The sequence below is a fragment of the Myotis yumanensis genome, unplaced genomic scaffold (assembly GCF_028538775.1).
Source record: "Myotis yumanensis isolate MYYU_CA2020_CCGP unplaced genomic scaffold, mMyoYum1.0.hap1 SCAF_8, whole genome shotgun sequence".
In the NCBI taxonomy this organism is placed as follows: Eukaryota; Metazoa; Chordata; class Mammalia; order Chiroptera; family Vespertilionidae; genus Myotis; species Myotis yumanensis.
Genome location: NW_027223759.1, coordinates 43322067 through 43339160, shown reverse-complemented (window position 1 = coordinate 43339160; position 17094 = coordinate 43322067). Strand labels below are relative to the sequence as shown.

Sequence of the window (17094 nt, the reverse complement as noted above, 5' to 3'; positions counted from 1 at the left end):
TCCTGGCAGGCATCGTCCTAGTGAAGATTTAAGCCAAATTTCAGCTCATTGTCTAATAATATCCAGACTTGTTTCCCTAATAATTCTAAGAATTCTGTAATTACATTTTATCAGACTCCTTTGAATGCAATGAAAATTTTTTACTGAATATGGCCTAGGTTCGATGGCAAAAGGATTAGGAAATGGAGTGGAACTAACTTTCACTGAGTGCCTGACATGTGCCAGATATTTTGTACATTTATTTAAGCTTTGTAGCCATTTTGCAGTTGAGGGGGCTAGAGTTCAGGGGGCTTAAATACCTTTCCGTGGCCTTTCAGGGAGCAAGTGGCAGAGCCGGGATTCAGATCCAGGTTCATGTGCCCACGACTCATTCTGACTCTGTAACTTATCATTTGTCCTTTCCAGTAAATGTGAAAGACACGTGAAACAGACGTTAGCAAGTGATAGGAAGGATTATAAAGAACTGAGTGTGTTATGATGAAGGGCCATACTGCTTGCCTATTAGTATGTGATTTGGGACCTTAATTTACCCAACTGTAAGGCCACAGAGTTGGACTAGATGACCTCTGAACGGGGTGACCACATGGCCCCATTTGCCAGGGCAGCCCTGGCTTATATCTGTGGTGCCAAGGCAACGATTATTAGCATCCTTTCCACGTTACAGTGTTCCACTCCGGGTCATAAATTCCAAGCCTGTCCTGATATAAGGCTCTTTCCAGGTCTCAATTTCTATGATTTCCAATTGAATCTATTAATTCCTTTGACAACGGAAGTAACATGAATTTTCGTTTCCCAGCCTGTGCAGTGTAAGGGGCTGACAGCACCTGAGGTGACTTTCGTCTGGAGGTTGTTTGCATTTCTGATAGGGATGATTTTTCTGCTCTTACTGCTTTCCTTTGAAAGTACACTAGTAAATCCCCTTCTAGCCAATTTGGTTCTAGTTAGTTTGAGATCATTATATAAATATTTGTTTTCAGTTCATACTAATAGTGGCTACCACTTATTGAGCACTTAGAGAAGTCAGGGTGAGCGCGTTATCATTTAGTGCACTTATTAATGCTGTAAGATAGCTTACTTTCTACATAAGGAAACTGAGGCTTAGAGAAGTTAAGTAGGAGATGGAGCCAGGTCTTCCTAATCTCTCAACTATTATACTATACTGAGATACGTACACAGGCACACCTACATACACAGCTGTTAATTTAAAGTCACACAAAAAAAGGCAAGACTGGCTATTCCCTAAGGTTCTTTCAGGAGCTGTATTTGCATAGCTGCATTTGGATAGTTTCAAAACAAATTCCCTCTGATTTCCAGTAGCAGTCTCTTTCTCTCAACCCCATAACCATCAGATTTAGAATTTTAGAGTTTTGCCCATCCACCCAAATCTGGTCCTGTCTTCTGAGGGAAGGCCTTTCCTATGTTTATCAATGTCAATGCTACTCTTTGTAATTTCATCTTCCATTGCTTCTACCATCCACTTTACCACAGAGTAGAAGCATCTGCCTCAAATAAAGACAAAAGATTTTGATGAAGAGACAGGTTCTCAGGAAAAACAAGGTATTAGAAAGTGGATTCGATGAATATTTACTTACTTATAGAGACCTTTTCTTCTTCTTCTTCTTCTTTTTTTTTTTGAGAATGTCTTTCTTTACCAGAGTATAAGACAGAAAACAGACACTTGCTTTTTTGTTTACATTTACATAGACAATACTTAAATAAAAACCACCAGTTGACACTCATATCATTCTGCTTTTATTTATTTGATGGCTAACTTACAAAGACACAGATGTCTTGGATAGACTCTGTCCCATTTAAACTATCCCCATGACTTAGATACCAAAATGTGTTTGTTTACATAGTGCAGTGGTATGAAAAATGTTTTTTTCTTTCTTTACAGTCCCTGACTATAAACAGGGGAAAATTAATTTCATACCAAAAATTCGGGGCACTTTAATAATTATCCCATCCCATATCTGTTACTAAGATAACACAATTGGTATTACAAGTTAAAATATAAAGGCCTAACTGTTTGTTACAAATATGCAAATAACCCGCTACTTAGACATAAAAAGTTTATTTCTTTCCAATCACAAAGTAAGGCACCATTGGATTAAACACTTTCTAGGCTTTTACTAAATAAAATGCATAGTGAAATAAATACCGAACACTGAATTTTAATACTGTAATACATTTCAATATAAAATGATATGTGAATGTTAAAATACTGTATTGCATCTTGAATACATTACCTGGAAATTTTATGGAAAAACACATGTAAGCTCTGATTTCAGGGAAGAAAATTATTCATTTTTGTGATTTACCATAGTTGAAAATTTTAGCATAGAACTTACTCAAAGTTTTGGATGCAATTAGGTTGCTAACTTTCAAAGCAAGAATATAAGTGTATTCATGAAACATTCACTTAAAAAAACACATTCTAAAACATCTCCCTCCTGGGTGAATAGTAACTTTGAGTTGTGACCCTGTTTCAGACTTTAGGATGGTACCTGCAAAGTTGAGATATACAAGGAAATTGGCTATTCGTACTTCCCTGTACAAAATCCAGACCCCCTTTCTTTGGGTCACACTTTCCTCTGCCATATTTGCTAGCAAGGCCTCTTTTCTGAAGTGGGTCATTAGGCTTTCTCATAGGAGTTTTAATCAACTATAGATTCAAGAATGATACCTGATCAAAGAATCCCAAATAAAACGATGCTGCTATATTACCAAAATATGAGCAATACCATTTTTTGGGGGAGGAAATACTTTGCCAAGCTTGTTATACCTTTATATTTCTTGATTCTTTGGGTAAAGGACCCCAAGTGCCTGAAAGACAAATGAAAGGTACAGGAGGGAGGGACCCAAGTTCTCTAAGGTACTAAGCCCAGGACTTTGGCAAGAAAAGTTATAAAAATACAGTATATTCAAATGGGCAACATCATAATTACTTAGACATCCCATTTAATAGAACTCTAAGTTCTTTTGCTTTTATATAAATGAAACAGTTATTTCTTCTATAAATAGGAATGCTTCTTTCAAAATTTTCTTTGGATTGATTTCTTGTTAGCATCTCTCAGTCACAGATGAACAATACACTGAAATCATGATACAAACTTTAGGTAGATATACATATACATTTGTGACCATGTGCTTTTGAAAAACAAGTAATGGTAATTTCAAACATAATCAACTGTTATAAAATAACTAAATGGACATTTTTTCCCTAACTCTGTAGCTAGATTAAAAATCCCAGTAACGTCTGTAAACAAAATCATACAAAAAAAGGCAAGGCTGGCTCTTCCCTAAGGTCCCTTCGGGAGCTGTATTTGCATAGCTGCATTTGGATAGTTTCAAAGCAAATTCCCTCTGATTTCCAGTAGCCATCTCTTTCTCTCAACCCCATAAGCATCAGATTTAGATTTTTAGAGTTTGCTCATCCACCCAAATCTGATCCCTTCTTCTGAGTTTCTGATTTGCTACCTTTCCCTGACTACCCCCTCCCCACCCCCACTACTAAGCCTACAAACCTCCCGGCCTGAGGAGCAAGCTGGGCGGCCTCTTCCAATGGGCAAGGCAGAAGTCCAGCTGACAGGTGATCTCCAGCCAGCTGGTTCTGAGCCCAGAAGCCCAACAGGATTTCAGTTTCCTTGCAATGGCTTTATTCCACGTAACTGTAAACCCTATTAGAGTAATTTCTGACCTTGGGACTGTGAAGCAACACTTGTACACAGATACTAAGGGAAGAAGGAAAATAAGGGAGCACAACCTAAGGTCAAGCTGTCTGCCAGGCAAGGTGTTGGGTCCTAACCTTATTTTTAGTGACCTCTTGAATTGCTAAACATCATTGTGCATTTTTTTTAAAACAGGAGGTATTTGTGCTAGCCTCTGTCTTTTAGACCTGCATTGTCCAATATGGTAGCCACTGCCATATGTGGTCACTGAGTCCTTGAACTGTGACTAGTCCAGATAGGGATGTGCTTTAAGTGTAAAACACAAAACCAGATTTTGAAGCATTAGTACAAAAAATAATGTAAAATATCTTATTAATAATTGTTATTTTAATTGCAGGTAAAAATGATATTTTGGATAAAAATATATTAAAATTAATTTCACCTATTTCTTTTCCTTTTTTTATTGTGGCTACTAGAAATATTTAAATTGTATATGTGGCTCACACTATATTTCTATTGGACAGTCTGTCCTAGAGCCTACCTCAGGCTGCCAAAGATCATAATCTATAACCGCAAAAATGTCATGTGCACCCTTGCTCAGCAACTTGTGTAGGTGTTCTGGTTCATGGAAACAGACAGGAGGCCAAGCACGCAAAAATGGCATGGAAGCAAGCAGCTCTCAGGGACTTTAACGTTATCTGTAGCAAACATGCAGTGAATGTTTGAATCTGGTTGGTTGAAAGCTGGGACACAGTTCATGTCTGCCTACTTGCCATAAAAGCTAGTTGAACCCAAGCAGTCAGCACTGGTGGGCTGTAGCTGAAGCAAGCAATAGCTTTGAGGATATACACAGAATAAAAATCTAGGTGCATTCATTGGATTCCCACCCCCCACACACATATTCCCACATCACCCTCCCTTCTTCCCTACTCCCAGTATGAAAGGGACAAGGAAGACAAGGGGAGGAGGGTGTGCAACTCTTGATAGCAACAACAGAAGTAGCTCTTGGACTCGGGTGGAGAAGAGCAGGCTAGGATCACCTTGGGATGGGAGGAAGGGGTGGGGCACCCCTTTCTCTTCGGTTGGATCCACCTTGATGAAAAAATAGACAAAATATAAATTTTGGTTAGAAAGCTTATGTTCTCACTGTAGAAATTCAAGGATGTGTGCAAAGGTATTCACAACCATACACCCTAACCAGGGACGGAAATAACTGGCACAGGTGGATGAGAAGTGAGAGGGGATGGGAAGAAGCAAGTAAGGATCTGAACAAACATTACTAAGGATGACCCACCACTGGCTACCGAGTACTTGCATAAAGTTAAGAAAATTTAAAAAATTGCTTCTTATCACAAACGTAGTATGCATTTATTATAGGTTTAGAAAAAATAGATAAGTAAAAACAAAGCAAAAGTTTCACCCATGTTTGCACCACCCAGAGATAACAACATTATATATTTTCTATATATGAACAGTTCCTTTTTGTCTTCCAAAAATTAGGTCACATATAGTCATTTTGAACATCTTTCAAAGTCATTACTCTTTACACATGTAATTATTGACACACTGCATTCTATGCATATTTGTAAGCTATCCAGGTTTAAGCCATTTACAATATTTGAAGTTCATTTGTCCCACACACATTTGTCTGAGGATCTTACTGTTGTTAGGCATAGGGCCAGGTGCTCAGATGCTTAAGCATGTCTACCAGGGGCACATGGCAATTGAGTGTGCCTGCTGAGGCCACTGCTCTGAGACTCAGGTGAGCTGGCACCAGCAGATTCCTCAGCAGGCATCTCAACAATGATCCTAGTAGCCCTGTTAGGGATTTCTGTGATAGAACCAAGTCTCTGAGCAAGGACAGGAGTCAGAGGAAAACAGTGGCATCCCACTGTCTTGCTTGTTCCTCTTACTATCCCAACCAAGTCTTTTCTTGGGCAGGCATCTGAGGAAGGACATCTGGTTTCACACCAGCCATCTGTCATGGGGCCTTGACTGTCAACTGCTATACCACAGGGTTAGCAAAACAAGGGCTGGCCTCGTGCAGAGCTTGAACTAGGTGGCACTGCTCAGGGCTGTCTGGGTGCCCTCCCAGGCTGTGGGCCTGGAGGCCAAGGTAGCAGGAGCAGAATAATTCTTTTTCAGTTCTATACATTTGTTGTAAACCATTTGATAGTACTTTATGTGTTTTTTAGAGAGATGATTCTTTATCAGTATAAAAATATTAAAATGCACAATGCTAGAAATTTAAAGTAAATCTACAAAAAGAGGTTTGGGGGAGCAGTGGAAATTAATCCACCAATTTAAGAAATATTTTTAAGTGTCTACCATGTTTCAGGCTCTGTGCCACTCCAGGAAGATACAACAGTGAGCAGGACATAGTTCCCATCTTCAAATTTCATAAATTCTTAAAGACAGGAGGATGGGGAAGGCAATGTGATCAGCTATTAAATAAAAAATCTAGAGGGGCTGGGGAAGATGGTTCTGTAACTGACTTAATATATGTAATCTGTAATACTTTCAACATAAAGGTAAGTTAAACACACACACACACACACACACACACACACACACACACACACGTAGGCAAAGTAAGTGCATTGCGCCACTGAGACATTCTTTTGATTTACTAAAGCAATTCTAACAACCATAACCTACACGTCTTTTACCATAGTAACCTACTTTTGCCCATCTGTGTGTGTGTGTGTATTAACATATTTAGAGTCTATGTGAACAACTCCTTAAAGAGAATTCATTTATTAGTGCCCAAGAGAGAAGAAAAGCAGGCTGTATTCTTACCAGATAGAAGCCCCTCTTACGACATAAACACACACACTGCACACACACACTCTACAAACATGCATATATAAACATGCAGAGCTCAAAGAAATTTGTCCCATGTGAAGAATCAATTTTTAACCAAAATTTCAACCACCAACTCTTGTATGATAATTTTTATTATAACTATACCTCTTTTATTAGGCATCATCTAGGAATGCAGTATTCCACATAAATGATTTTCCCCAGGAATTAAACTTCTCCTTTTAAGCAGCAATATTCTGTTTACTTCTATTTGTTCATGAAAATTTTCTTAAAATATTTTCTAATTCTTTGAATTCTTTAGCACAGGCACAAAGCACGATTTGACCCATCTTTGATAATCCAACAGAGACATCTAGTGTTGTCCTGTGCTCTAATATATAGCACAATTCTGTGTCCCTATCTCCTCCTTTGCCACCTATCACTTCTCCCTGAAGTCAGTGATTTTGCTTCTAACCAACCTTAACTTCAGTTGATACTAATCTGCTCTAAGGCTGGGAATCAACTAAATATTAAGAACTCTGTGCTAAGAGTCAGCAGGCTCTGAGTATGTGTAAGGAGCTCAGCCAGGGAGTGAGGGCAAGGGGTGTGTGTGTGTGTGTGTGTGTGTGTGTGAACATTTTAGGGACATTGTGACTGTTATCTGACATGTTCAGATGCTTTTTCTCCACACATTTCTGCTTTGGGAGTTTGGTTCTGAAGCTAAGCCTGTCACAGGTCTGAGTCTCATCAGTGATATATGTATATTTTACGCTAATTCTTTTTCAGTTCTATACATTTGTTGTAAAATTTTAGTTTTCTGTTTCCTCTTCTTGTTCAGATTTCCCCCCAATAGTGGAAAAGTGAGTCACTTCTTATGGTAGTATTACATATATTAGCAAAAAACCCCAAACAAGGACAGAATCTAGACAGAGAACCTAGAGAGAGAACCTAGAGACAGAACCTAGAGAGAGAACCTAGGGAGAGAACATGGCAAAAGATCCTAGACAGAACTTGGCTGGAGAACCTAGACAGAACATGGCAGGAGAACCTGGATAGAACCTAGCAAGAGAACATGGACACAGAACCTGGCTGGAGATCCTGACCAGAACTTGGCTGGAGATCCTGACCAGAACTTGTCTAGAGATCCTGGCTAGGCTGCTGATCAACTGAAAAAAAAAAAAAAAACAAAAAAAAAACCCCAAACAAAACAGAAGCAACCTAAGTATCCAATAATGGTAAACTAAATTATTATATGCGGACTTGATGGAAACTTGTATCATAAAAACCATGTGATAAAATAGGGAAGTGTCTACTAAACAATGTTATATAAACCCCACTACCAAAAACTTCACTCTCTAACTACAACCATATAAATTAATCAGAATTATTAGATTGATAAAAATTGATGAGAACCTGGTAAATAAAAATATGTGGAGAGATTATGGATACACTTAAATTTTTCATGTAATACTCTATAAAGCTATAATTATAATATATTTAAAAAGACCAAGGCCATTTCAGTAAGTTTTTGTTATAATTAAGACATTTTGCTTGTATCAAAACTAATAGGAATAGAAAGAAGATGGTTCTATTTGTGCCATCTTAGGAAGATCAAAATGGGGGCAATTGTCTAAACAAGCAAAATATACAATTTGATCTACTAGCAACCCAACAGTGTTTTGGGCTTGTGATGACACATTAAAATAATTGTTTCTCATATGCATTATGTGCACAAGGGGAGTTTACCAGAATTTAGATGGCATCAAACCCGGAAGTGACTTCTCTGAAGTCTCCCACTCCAGGCAATAGGCCTGGATTTTCTATGCACCCCGCAATTGTATATAAACCAGAGTTTTATCAATTAGAGTAGGAAGCCACCAAAAGCCCTTGCAGAAATACTCACTCCGGCTTTCACTTCTTGCCAATTTACTGGGATAACTTTTGGCTGTTGGCACATATGGCTCTGGAGGTGGCAAGTCAGAAATCGGATGGAAGGTGAATCTGCTTTCCCACTCATCTGAGGGAGAGAAACAAACAGTGTCTTCAGAACAGGCAATCTGCCCTGAAAACATGTCATGTAAAGCACAGGATGAAATAGAACTGAAGAGATTGCTTCTAGTCTTATGTCCAGAAGTTTAGAGAAAAGCTGGAAGTACTAGAAATGTCACTGACATCGCACATGAATAAAATATATGGGTCTGCCAATCAAACCAAAGCGAGATCCAAGGGATTTTAAGTAGAGTGATGCTCAGGAGCTGGGGGCCAAGGCTTGGGACACCTCTCTTAACTAGTCCTCCCACCAGGGGGAGGAATGCCTGGGACCCTCTGATAACAGAGGAAGAGGGAAGCTGCTTAATACCTCAGGTCATTGGGCCTCTTCCCTACAGCAAACTGTTTAGAAAGGGAGGTAATAAGCTAATTTACAAATGGTTCTTTTCAGAATTCTGGTATCGCTGGAAAGTTAAATATGACTCAAACAAGGAAGAGCAAAAATGACCTGACTTTTCGGAAAGTGGAGAGGGATCACTATTTTTGATTTGAAATCATGGTGGGCCCTAAAATGGTTAGAATAGTGATTTTCAACTGCTGTGCCACAAGAATTTTTAAAACATGCAATACCTGACTATTTAGTCAGGGGCACTGACCTCTTTTCCCTTAGATTGTCAAATTAAAAAATGACAACAGCCAACACAATAATAGCCATCCAGTGTGGATGGATCACAATTAAACCTATTTTTCTTGTCAGATTGGCAAAAAGACGTTTTTTGCTGTGCCTCAGAATTTTAGTAATTAGTTTATGTGTGTCATGGGATGAAAAAGGTTGAAAATCGCTGGGTTAGAGCAGTGCAGTGTGATGACAATGAGGGTCATGCAAACAAGAAATGTTAATGCAAACACACACCCAAATACAAATCTCCCATTCAGCCGCTGCTCTACAGCTTGTAGGATTCCAAGAAGCTGGGACCACACCTCACCTTCACATGAAGAGTCTTGGAAGCCGTTTCTAATTGATGTTGATGGTGGAGGTGGGGGAGGCACCCCAGCACCAGGCCTGTCTGGAGGAGGTGGGGGCCGGGGCCCACTCCTGGGACTGTCTACTCCTCTGGACGGCAACTGCGGGGTGGCAGGCAGGGCCCGAGATGTGCTGCCATTTCTGTTTATTGGAGGAGGAGGTGGGAGAGGGCCTGGGGTAAAAGAAAAACCAACATTTAGGGCCATACCTTACATTCTCCATCACCAAGGTGCAGTTATTGTGTGCCTGATGGATACAGGCCCTTTACTAGAGAACATGGAGGAATGGTGGACACTTCCTAGGAGATTTAGCCAAGCAAGGAGTAGGCACCTATAAACTCAAAAATGCACATATGTATACACAGATGTGGAATGAGTGCATATTGACAGCTAAGTGGCTCTTTTGACTGTGAGTATTGAGATTGGAGATGATACAGTTGACAACAGGTGATAATCTGTTTATACAGACAATTGTATACATACTTAAAACACATTTTAATATTTTAAGTAGCCCTTGAACTAATTACTGCAACATGATACTTATTAAGTAAATGCTGTATTAAAAGAGGATTTTAAATGAAGAATAAGATAGCTATGAAGTTATTTTAGATGTTCAGATGGGTTAGGTTCTTTAAATGCACAGTATTATTGCTAATTTCACAGGCACACAATCTCTTTCCAGACAGAAGTGGGTCAGGAAACCCAATGTTAGTCATCCTGAGAATAGAAGTTCCTTCTTGGTTCTTCCTCTTTTGGGGGGCGATTAATGCAGGGAGTGACAAACAGCTCATCAGTGTGCATGGCTAGAAATGCTGGTGCAGGACCCTGACCCTGAGCAGGCTGCTTGCCTACGGAGCTTGATTTCCTATTTACAAAGAGCACCAAATAGTTACCTTTCCCACAGCACTGTTGCCAGGAATACTTAGTCAAAAAACAAATAAAAAGCACTACATAAGTATTTGAAACCATTTTTTAAAAATGCAGTGGTATGATAGAATTAGAAAACTTTAAGTTCCTAGAAAAAATAACACAGAAAATTCTTTTTGATAATAAAAAGGAACCTATCTTGCCTCTTCCATCCTCCAAGTGCAGAGGCTGTTTGGGTCGTGAGTAAAATAAACAAAAAGAAGAACTTAAGCATTTCCTGTAAACCAAAATGACCTTAGTAACTCCTGATCTTCAGCAGTGTGCTCCACTTGTCCGATGCTGACGTTTTATGTAACACACATCTTAGTGCTATAAATATAAGTATCTCTTATTAACTGCATATTCAGAATCCAATCAGAGGACCTACAAAGGAACGACTCGTCCATCGCAGACATCCCTGCCTGAAGTCTTGGCTCAGACACTTGATGAAGGCAGGAGGCAAGCCCTGCCCTGGTCGGTCTCTCACCCTGGGCAAGCATAATAGGAAACATTTCTATTTCCCATTGGCAGCATAATAACAAAAATGGTCATTTATGTTGGGAAATAACCACTATATACACTTAATCTCGTTTGATTTTTATAACAGCCCTGAAAGGCAGAGACAGCAGATGAGGTATTGAAAGTTAAAAAGACCAAGTCAGGAGGCTAATGAGAAGAACCAGGATTTGACTACAAATCTGTCAAATTTGAAAGCCTATTCTCCTAACAATGAAGCTAAGCCACCTCTCAAAATCCAGGTGGCCCTCGATGATCTCGAATATGTTCCTTGTGGGGATGTAAATTGGTAGGAATTTTCTAGAGGCCAATTTGGCAGTACCTATGAAATCCATAGTTTACTGTGCACACCCATTGACCTAGACATTCCATTTCTAGAAATTCATTCCAAGGAAATACACAGAGATGTGCACAAATATTTGGTTACAAGAATATATTCCTGCATTATCTGCAACAGCAAAAATCTGGAAATGGCCTATATGACCAAGCGAGGGATTAAATAATCAAGGTATTTTGTAGGATTTAATATTATGCAGTCATTAAAAGTCAGATTGTATCATATCAGGAAATGTTAATGAAATATTGTTAAATAAAAAGCAAATTAATACCAAACAATATATGTAGTATGATACTAATTTTATAAATATATATTTTTTAAAAGACTGAAAGAATTTTTAAAAACTGTTATGAATGATTATTTTTAGATGGTGGTGGTGGTAGGATTATAGATGATTTTAATTTTCTATAATAAACAGGTCTGACTAATGAAATTGAAAGGAACAATAAATGTTACAATTATATGTGACTGCCCTATTTTGGGGGAGTTTTAATCTGTTGATTCCTCTATTTGGTAGGGCCATGCAATCAGCTTCTCAACCACTTTTGGGGAAAATCCATAGCTTTTGGATAAAAAGAAGACACTGTGTTTCATTCATCTCACTACCTGTTCTTGTTAATTCACTGCAGACTACTTAATGAGATGCCACAGTGTCTAGGGACTGGATTGAACGGATTAGTAACTTCGTATGTTTGGAGTGGACTCTCCGTGGCAGGGCGGTTTGAAGGAGTGGTTTTCAAACTTTCCTGCACATTACAGTCACTGGGACATTGCAATCCCAGTATCCTGATGCCCCGTCTGCAACCCAGAGCAACAAAACCAGAAGCCCGGGGGAAGGGGCCCGGCATTGTGCTTTTTAAAGCTCCCCAGTATATGGGATTGATTGCAATATATGGTCAAGTTTGAGGCCACTGGTTTAAAAAATGGTGTTTATTAGGTTCCCGAGGTCACAGGGTCAAAGGTCCGTTAACTTTGCGGAGAGAAAAAAAAAATGCCCCATTTCCAAACATCTTGCCTGTATAAGGTTAAATTTTAAAAGTAGATAGTTCCCCTGATTCCATCAATAACTGATGCAAAACAAAAAAGCACCTATTATAATTAGCAGAGAGTATGATGCTGGGCAGTCCTCACACTTCATTTCATACTCTGAAAGCTGCTCCCTCAGACTCAGGTTTCTCAGCCCTAGGCAGGGGCCACAGATGTGCTCCAGCAGGTCCTCCAGCCCATGAACTACCGTGCGCAGCTCGAGTTTGTGCTTATGAGCATTGCTGTCAAGCGAAGGCCTATGCCTCTATCTGCTTCTCCAAGGGCTCTGTGTGCCGGAGAGGTGAGCCAACAGCCAAACGGGCTCTAACGGGCTCTAACGTTCGTCTTTACTGTGCAGGGAAGCGGCCGGAAAGCTTGACAGCTAAAAAAAGAAGTGCAGGAGAAGTTCATTCCCTCTTTAAGTAACTGCTCCTCTTGTTGGAATAACGGGCCCTCCTGCAGGAGACGGGAACTTAGCTCCCCAATTAGGACACCTGAAACCACTTCAGGGAGGCCTGTTGCAGAGTGGTGAGATGAAAGGTAAGAGTTCTAGCCTCTTTGGTATTAACTAGTTTGTGATCCCCTCACTTTCTTGCTCCCTCAGTCTCATCTCTAAAACACGGAGAGAAAACAGCTATCAGCCCGCTTCCCTCGGGTTTGCACGCGGCCAAGATGCAATCAGGCTTTCAGCTGGACTCCGTTCAGCCCCTATCAGGAGTGACGTGTGCAGGCTGGGTTTCGGGGAGACCACCCACCCCACGCCTCGCCATACCTGATCGGCCCGGCGGGTCCCTCACTGGGGGCGGGGGTCTCTCACTGGGCGGGGGAGGCAAGGGCCCCGAACGTCCAGGCGAAGGCAGGGGAGGTGCGGACGAGCTGAGGGACAGGTTCCGCTGCGGGAGCCTCGGGATCTCGTCGCCGCCGCTGGAACCCGGAGGCGGAGGCGGGTGGGCCGGGCCGGGCCTGCAGGGCGGCGGCGGCGGGGGCGCCTGCGCCAGGGCGGACGGCCGCGGGGTGGACGGCACCGGGGGCTTGCTGTTCTGCGGGGGCGGCGGCGGGCCCGCTTCCCGGTGCAGGGAGGGCCGGTTGCCCATCGGCGGCGGCGGCGGAGGGGGCTTGTCCTCCAAGGCCCGGCTCGGGGTCGGGGGCAAGGGCGGCCGATTGGAGAAGGCCGAGGGGGTCTGGCGGATGGAGCCTCCTCCAAAAGCGGCGCCTCGGGTTCCAGGGAAAGGCGGCGGCGTGGGCCCGGGGCCGGGCTGCCGGGGGGCCCCGCGGTTGTGCAGACTGGACTGGATGGGTCTGGGCGTGTTAGGCACCGGAGGGGCCACGCTTTCGGGCTTGGAGCCCACGTCGGGCCGCGGCGGAGGCATGCGGTTCCTCTGGGGCTCCGGGGGCCCGCTCCTGTGGCCTGGAGACGGCACCGGGAACCGCCCCGGGCCGCTGGGGGGTGAGAACGGCTTGGCAGACGTGGCTCTTGCTCCTGGTGGCAAAATCGGGGGGCGGCTTCCTCCGGAATCTGAAGAAGGAGGGGGACAAATTCAGTTAGACGATTAGGAGCCTTAATAAAAGAAACCAGGACCTAGAGTAGATTCCCAGCAACTGGACATCCTTTCCTAGATGCTACAAGATACAGGTAACTGCTATTTAAATCGGGTTTTGTGTGGCCTTTCCTGGAGGAAGAGGAACAGATCACAGCTCTCCCATTACCTTCCGGCCTGAGGTCCTACAGCCGGGCAGCTCTCCACAGGACCCTGGGGAGACCCCTGCGTTATGTGTGGGCAGGAACCAAGAGGAAGCTGCCAAGAGCTCTGGAGAGACCCTCTTCCTCACAGAGGACAAGAACAGGACAGTGTGGCGCATGGGCCTTCTGCTCATGATTTTTTTTTCTCCCCGTCACCATCCCTGCCTCCTTGCCCTGGTACTTCTTAGGCTTAAAAAAATAACTTAGCCATTTAAGGTGAAGAAATTAGTTATCTCAGTATAAATCTTCATATGAGAAGTGTTACCTAGTCTCTTTGAAGAGAAACTCCCAAGAGAAGGTAGAAAAATAGAATGGGAAAGTTATGATAGAAATAAAAAGGAACTAAGAAAAAAAACTGTCAAAGTTTAATTTAAAAGTTAATACCAGTGAATGGTCTTAATCTGCAAAGAAGTAAACAACTATACAACTTTTTTCCTACTGGGTCAATTCCACTTCAATATTGGCAGGACAGGAAAACCCTATTACACAATTAATATTAAACTAGTTCAACAAAGAGAAGAACTAAAGGGGGAACCAAGGTTATAGAAAAATTCAAACCACCACCCCAGAATCAAAAAATTGGTTAGCCTGAAAACTACCAGTACAGCCAAGTGATGCACTAAATATTTGCTGAGCACCTGCTGTATGTCAGCCATTATTCTAGATGCTGGAGACAGAGGAGTAAGAAAAATAGAAAAGATCCTCTCTTTTATAGTTTACATTCTTTTTGGGGAGATAGACAACAGACCAGCAAACACAAAAATGTTCTCAGAAAATTACAAGCACTAAAAAGAAACTAAAACAGACTGATGGGATGGAGTGCCTGGGGATGCTGGGATAGCTGGGGAGCTCTTCTCGGGATGTGATGTTTGAGCTGAGTCCAGCCATGGAGAGATGCAGCTAGCATGGTAGGCAGTGGACTAGCAGGTACAAAGACCCCGAGAGGGGAATGAACTTCAAATGAAAACCTGAAAACCAAGGCCTGTGTGCCTGGCACACAGTGAGCATGGAGGAAAGAGAACCCTAGGAAATGGAGTCTGAGTGCCATCAGGAGCCTGTCAGAAAGAGCCTCGTAGGCCAAAAAGAGCTGAGATTTTGTCCAAGCACAGTGACAGACATTGGGAGGAATTTATACAGCGGAGTAATGTGAACTCTAGAATTTTGTTTAAACTTTAGTACTAAAAGAAGATGTAGTGTCCTTGACTGTGTGGTATATTTTTATGTCGCCAACTTGTAATAAGTTATATCTTCCAAGTTCAGATTAAAGCTGCAGCTACTACATTACATGGATAGGATCCATTACGTGGATAGTATACTATGAACATATATACTTCTGGTATACCCTTTTATGGACCAACTTAAATTCCACCTTCATTTTATTCTTTTACTTCCAGTTGTCTTTTGCCTTAATTTCTTTACCTTTTAAAAAAAGTACTAAATGTATGGATTTATCAGCTACCTAAAATCCTCTGGTCAGTTTTAAATAAATTTCAATTTCAATGCAGGTCTGGCAAGATAGACTCTCTCATGTTATTGAGTCTCTTTCTAGAGTTTGCCATCCAGTGCTAAAATAGTCACTGAGGATTCAGTGACTTTATCTTCAGACCAATGTGGGAATTTCATACTTTCCCCAGTGGACGTTTTAAAAGTTCACAAAATTAGAGATAAAATTCTTCTAACAGTAAACATGAAAAAAGAAAGCTTTATGATATGATTTCTTGAGCTCCTGCCATGGTCAGGAGAGCGCCTCGTGCTCTGTGAGGTTTTCACTTGGGCTCGGCCAGGTTCAGCTCCCCCTCTGCCAGCGGGTCCACACACAATCCTGAAGGACTCATTTCCCTGGCTCCCTGCAGGGAAGACTTAGAATCACTGGCCCTGAAACGCCAAATGTCTGTCAGCAAAACACCTTTTCAGACTTGGTGAGATATGTAATTATGTTCCGTATGACACACTCCATAGTGTGTGAGAAATGTGGCTCACAGGTATTTACTATGCTGGACAGCTGGGTCAGGCTGCCTCACAAAGAATTTGCCAGGTCACTGGGCAGTTTCCAGGGCGGCAAGTTCCATTTGTTCCTTTCTTTTCTTCCCACTCTAGCTCACCCTTTAGAAAAGTACAAAAAAGTACAAGTTACCCCAAGGACACGTCTGATACCGATTTAATTTAAAAAAGATGCTCCACAGAGTCTCTCTTCTAAGTTAACATTTCAAGCAATCTAGAATGTTTTAAAGGGCGCGGTGCCTTAGCGGGGATGCCAAGCCCCCAAACCACCAAACCCTGGTCTTCAGTGACCGAGAGAGAAGGAAACGCTTTACCATTGTCCCTGTTGGCCGTGGATCTCAGCTTGGGCATTCCAGCCTGGAACAGTCCCCCCAAACCGGGTGGTCCACCCCCTCCAAAGCTTCCACCACCGCTGCCACTGCCGCCACCTCCGCTGCCGCCACCTCCGCCAAATCCGCCGCCTCCACCAAAGCCGCCGCCGCCGCCAGCTCCGGCTCCTTTAGGTTCTGCAGAGGAAGAAAACACAATCTCTACACAGATCTGGAAGCACTACCAGTCTCCTTCACCAGTCCTGGACCAAGTACACAGTAACAATAAAACCTGGGCCTATGGTAGACAACTGGAATCTGATTAAAAAGCAGGATTGTAAGGATTTACCCCACCCTCATCAGAAGAGGAGGGGTTCCTTCCACTCCTGGGCAGTCACAGGCCCGGTGAAAGAATGGGCGATAGGTGGTGACTGGCCCCAGGCCTCCCGTTTGGCTAGCTGCCATATGAATTAGTATCTATTTGGCAAATAAAAGGATCTTCAAATAAATAAAGTCTCAAGGGAGGGGGAGATGCAATAAAAAGGTGAATAAAAAGGAAATTGTAAAAATAAAAAGAATAAAAGAAAATATTACATGATTTCACTACTTGGAAATACCTAGTGTTTTGGTATATTCCTGTCCCCCCCCCCCCCCCCCCCCCCGCCAGTATCTTTTCATTTTTATTATTTTTTTCTTAAAATTAAGACCAACATTCACTGGACAGTTTTTAGCCTGCTTTTTTTGCTTAACACTTTATTGTTAGCATTTCCCATG

General features: G+C 42.1%; 1 protein-coding gene across 5 annotated transcripts in view; it reads right to left on the bottom strand.

Annotated features, from left to right (window-relative positions):
- Window positions 1–1729: 1729 nt before the first annotated feature.
- WIPF1 (WAS/WASL interacting protein family member 1) overlaps window positions 1730–17094 on the bottom strand; it is a 113742-nt gene continuing 98377 nt past the window's right edge. For all 5 annotated transcript variants that reach the window (XM_070422720.1, XM_070422719.1, XM_070422723.1 and 2 more), the window contains 5 exons: window positions 16327–16518; window positions 13043–13786; window positions 9449–9658; window positions 8377–8490; window positions 1730–4763 (listed from right to left, as the gene is read on the bottom strand). In XM_070422720.1, coding sequence (XP_070278821.1) covers window positions 4708–4763; window positions 8377–8490; window positions 9449–9658; window positions 13043–13786; window positions 16327–16518 — 1316 coding nt within the window. In that variant the 3' untranslated portion in view covers window positions 1730–4707. The remainder of the gene's footprint in view (window positions 4764–8376; window positions 8491–9448; window positions 9659–13042; window positions 13787–16326; window positions 16519–17094) is intronic.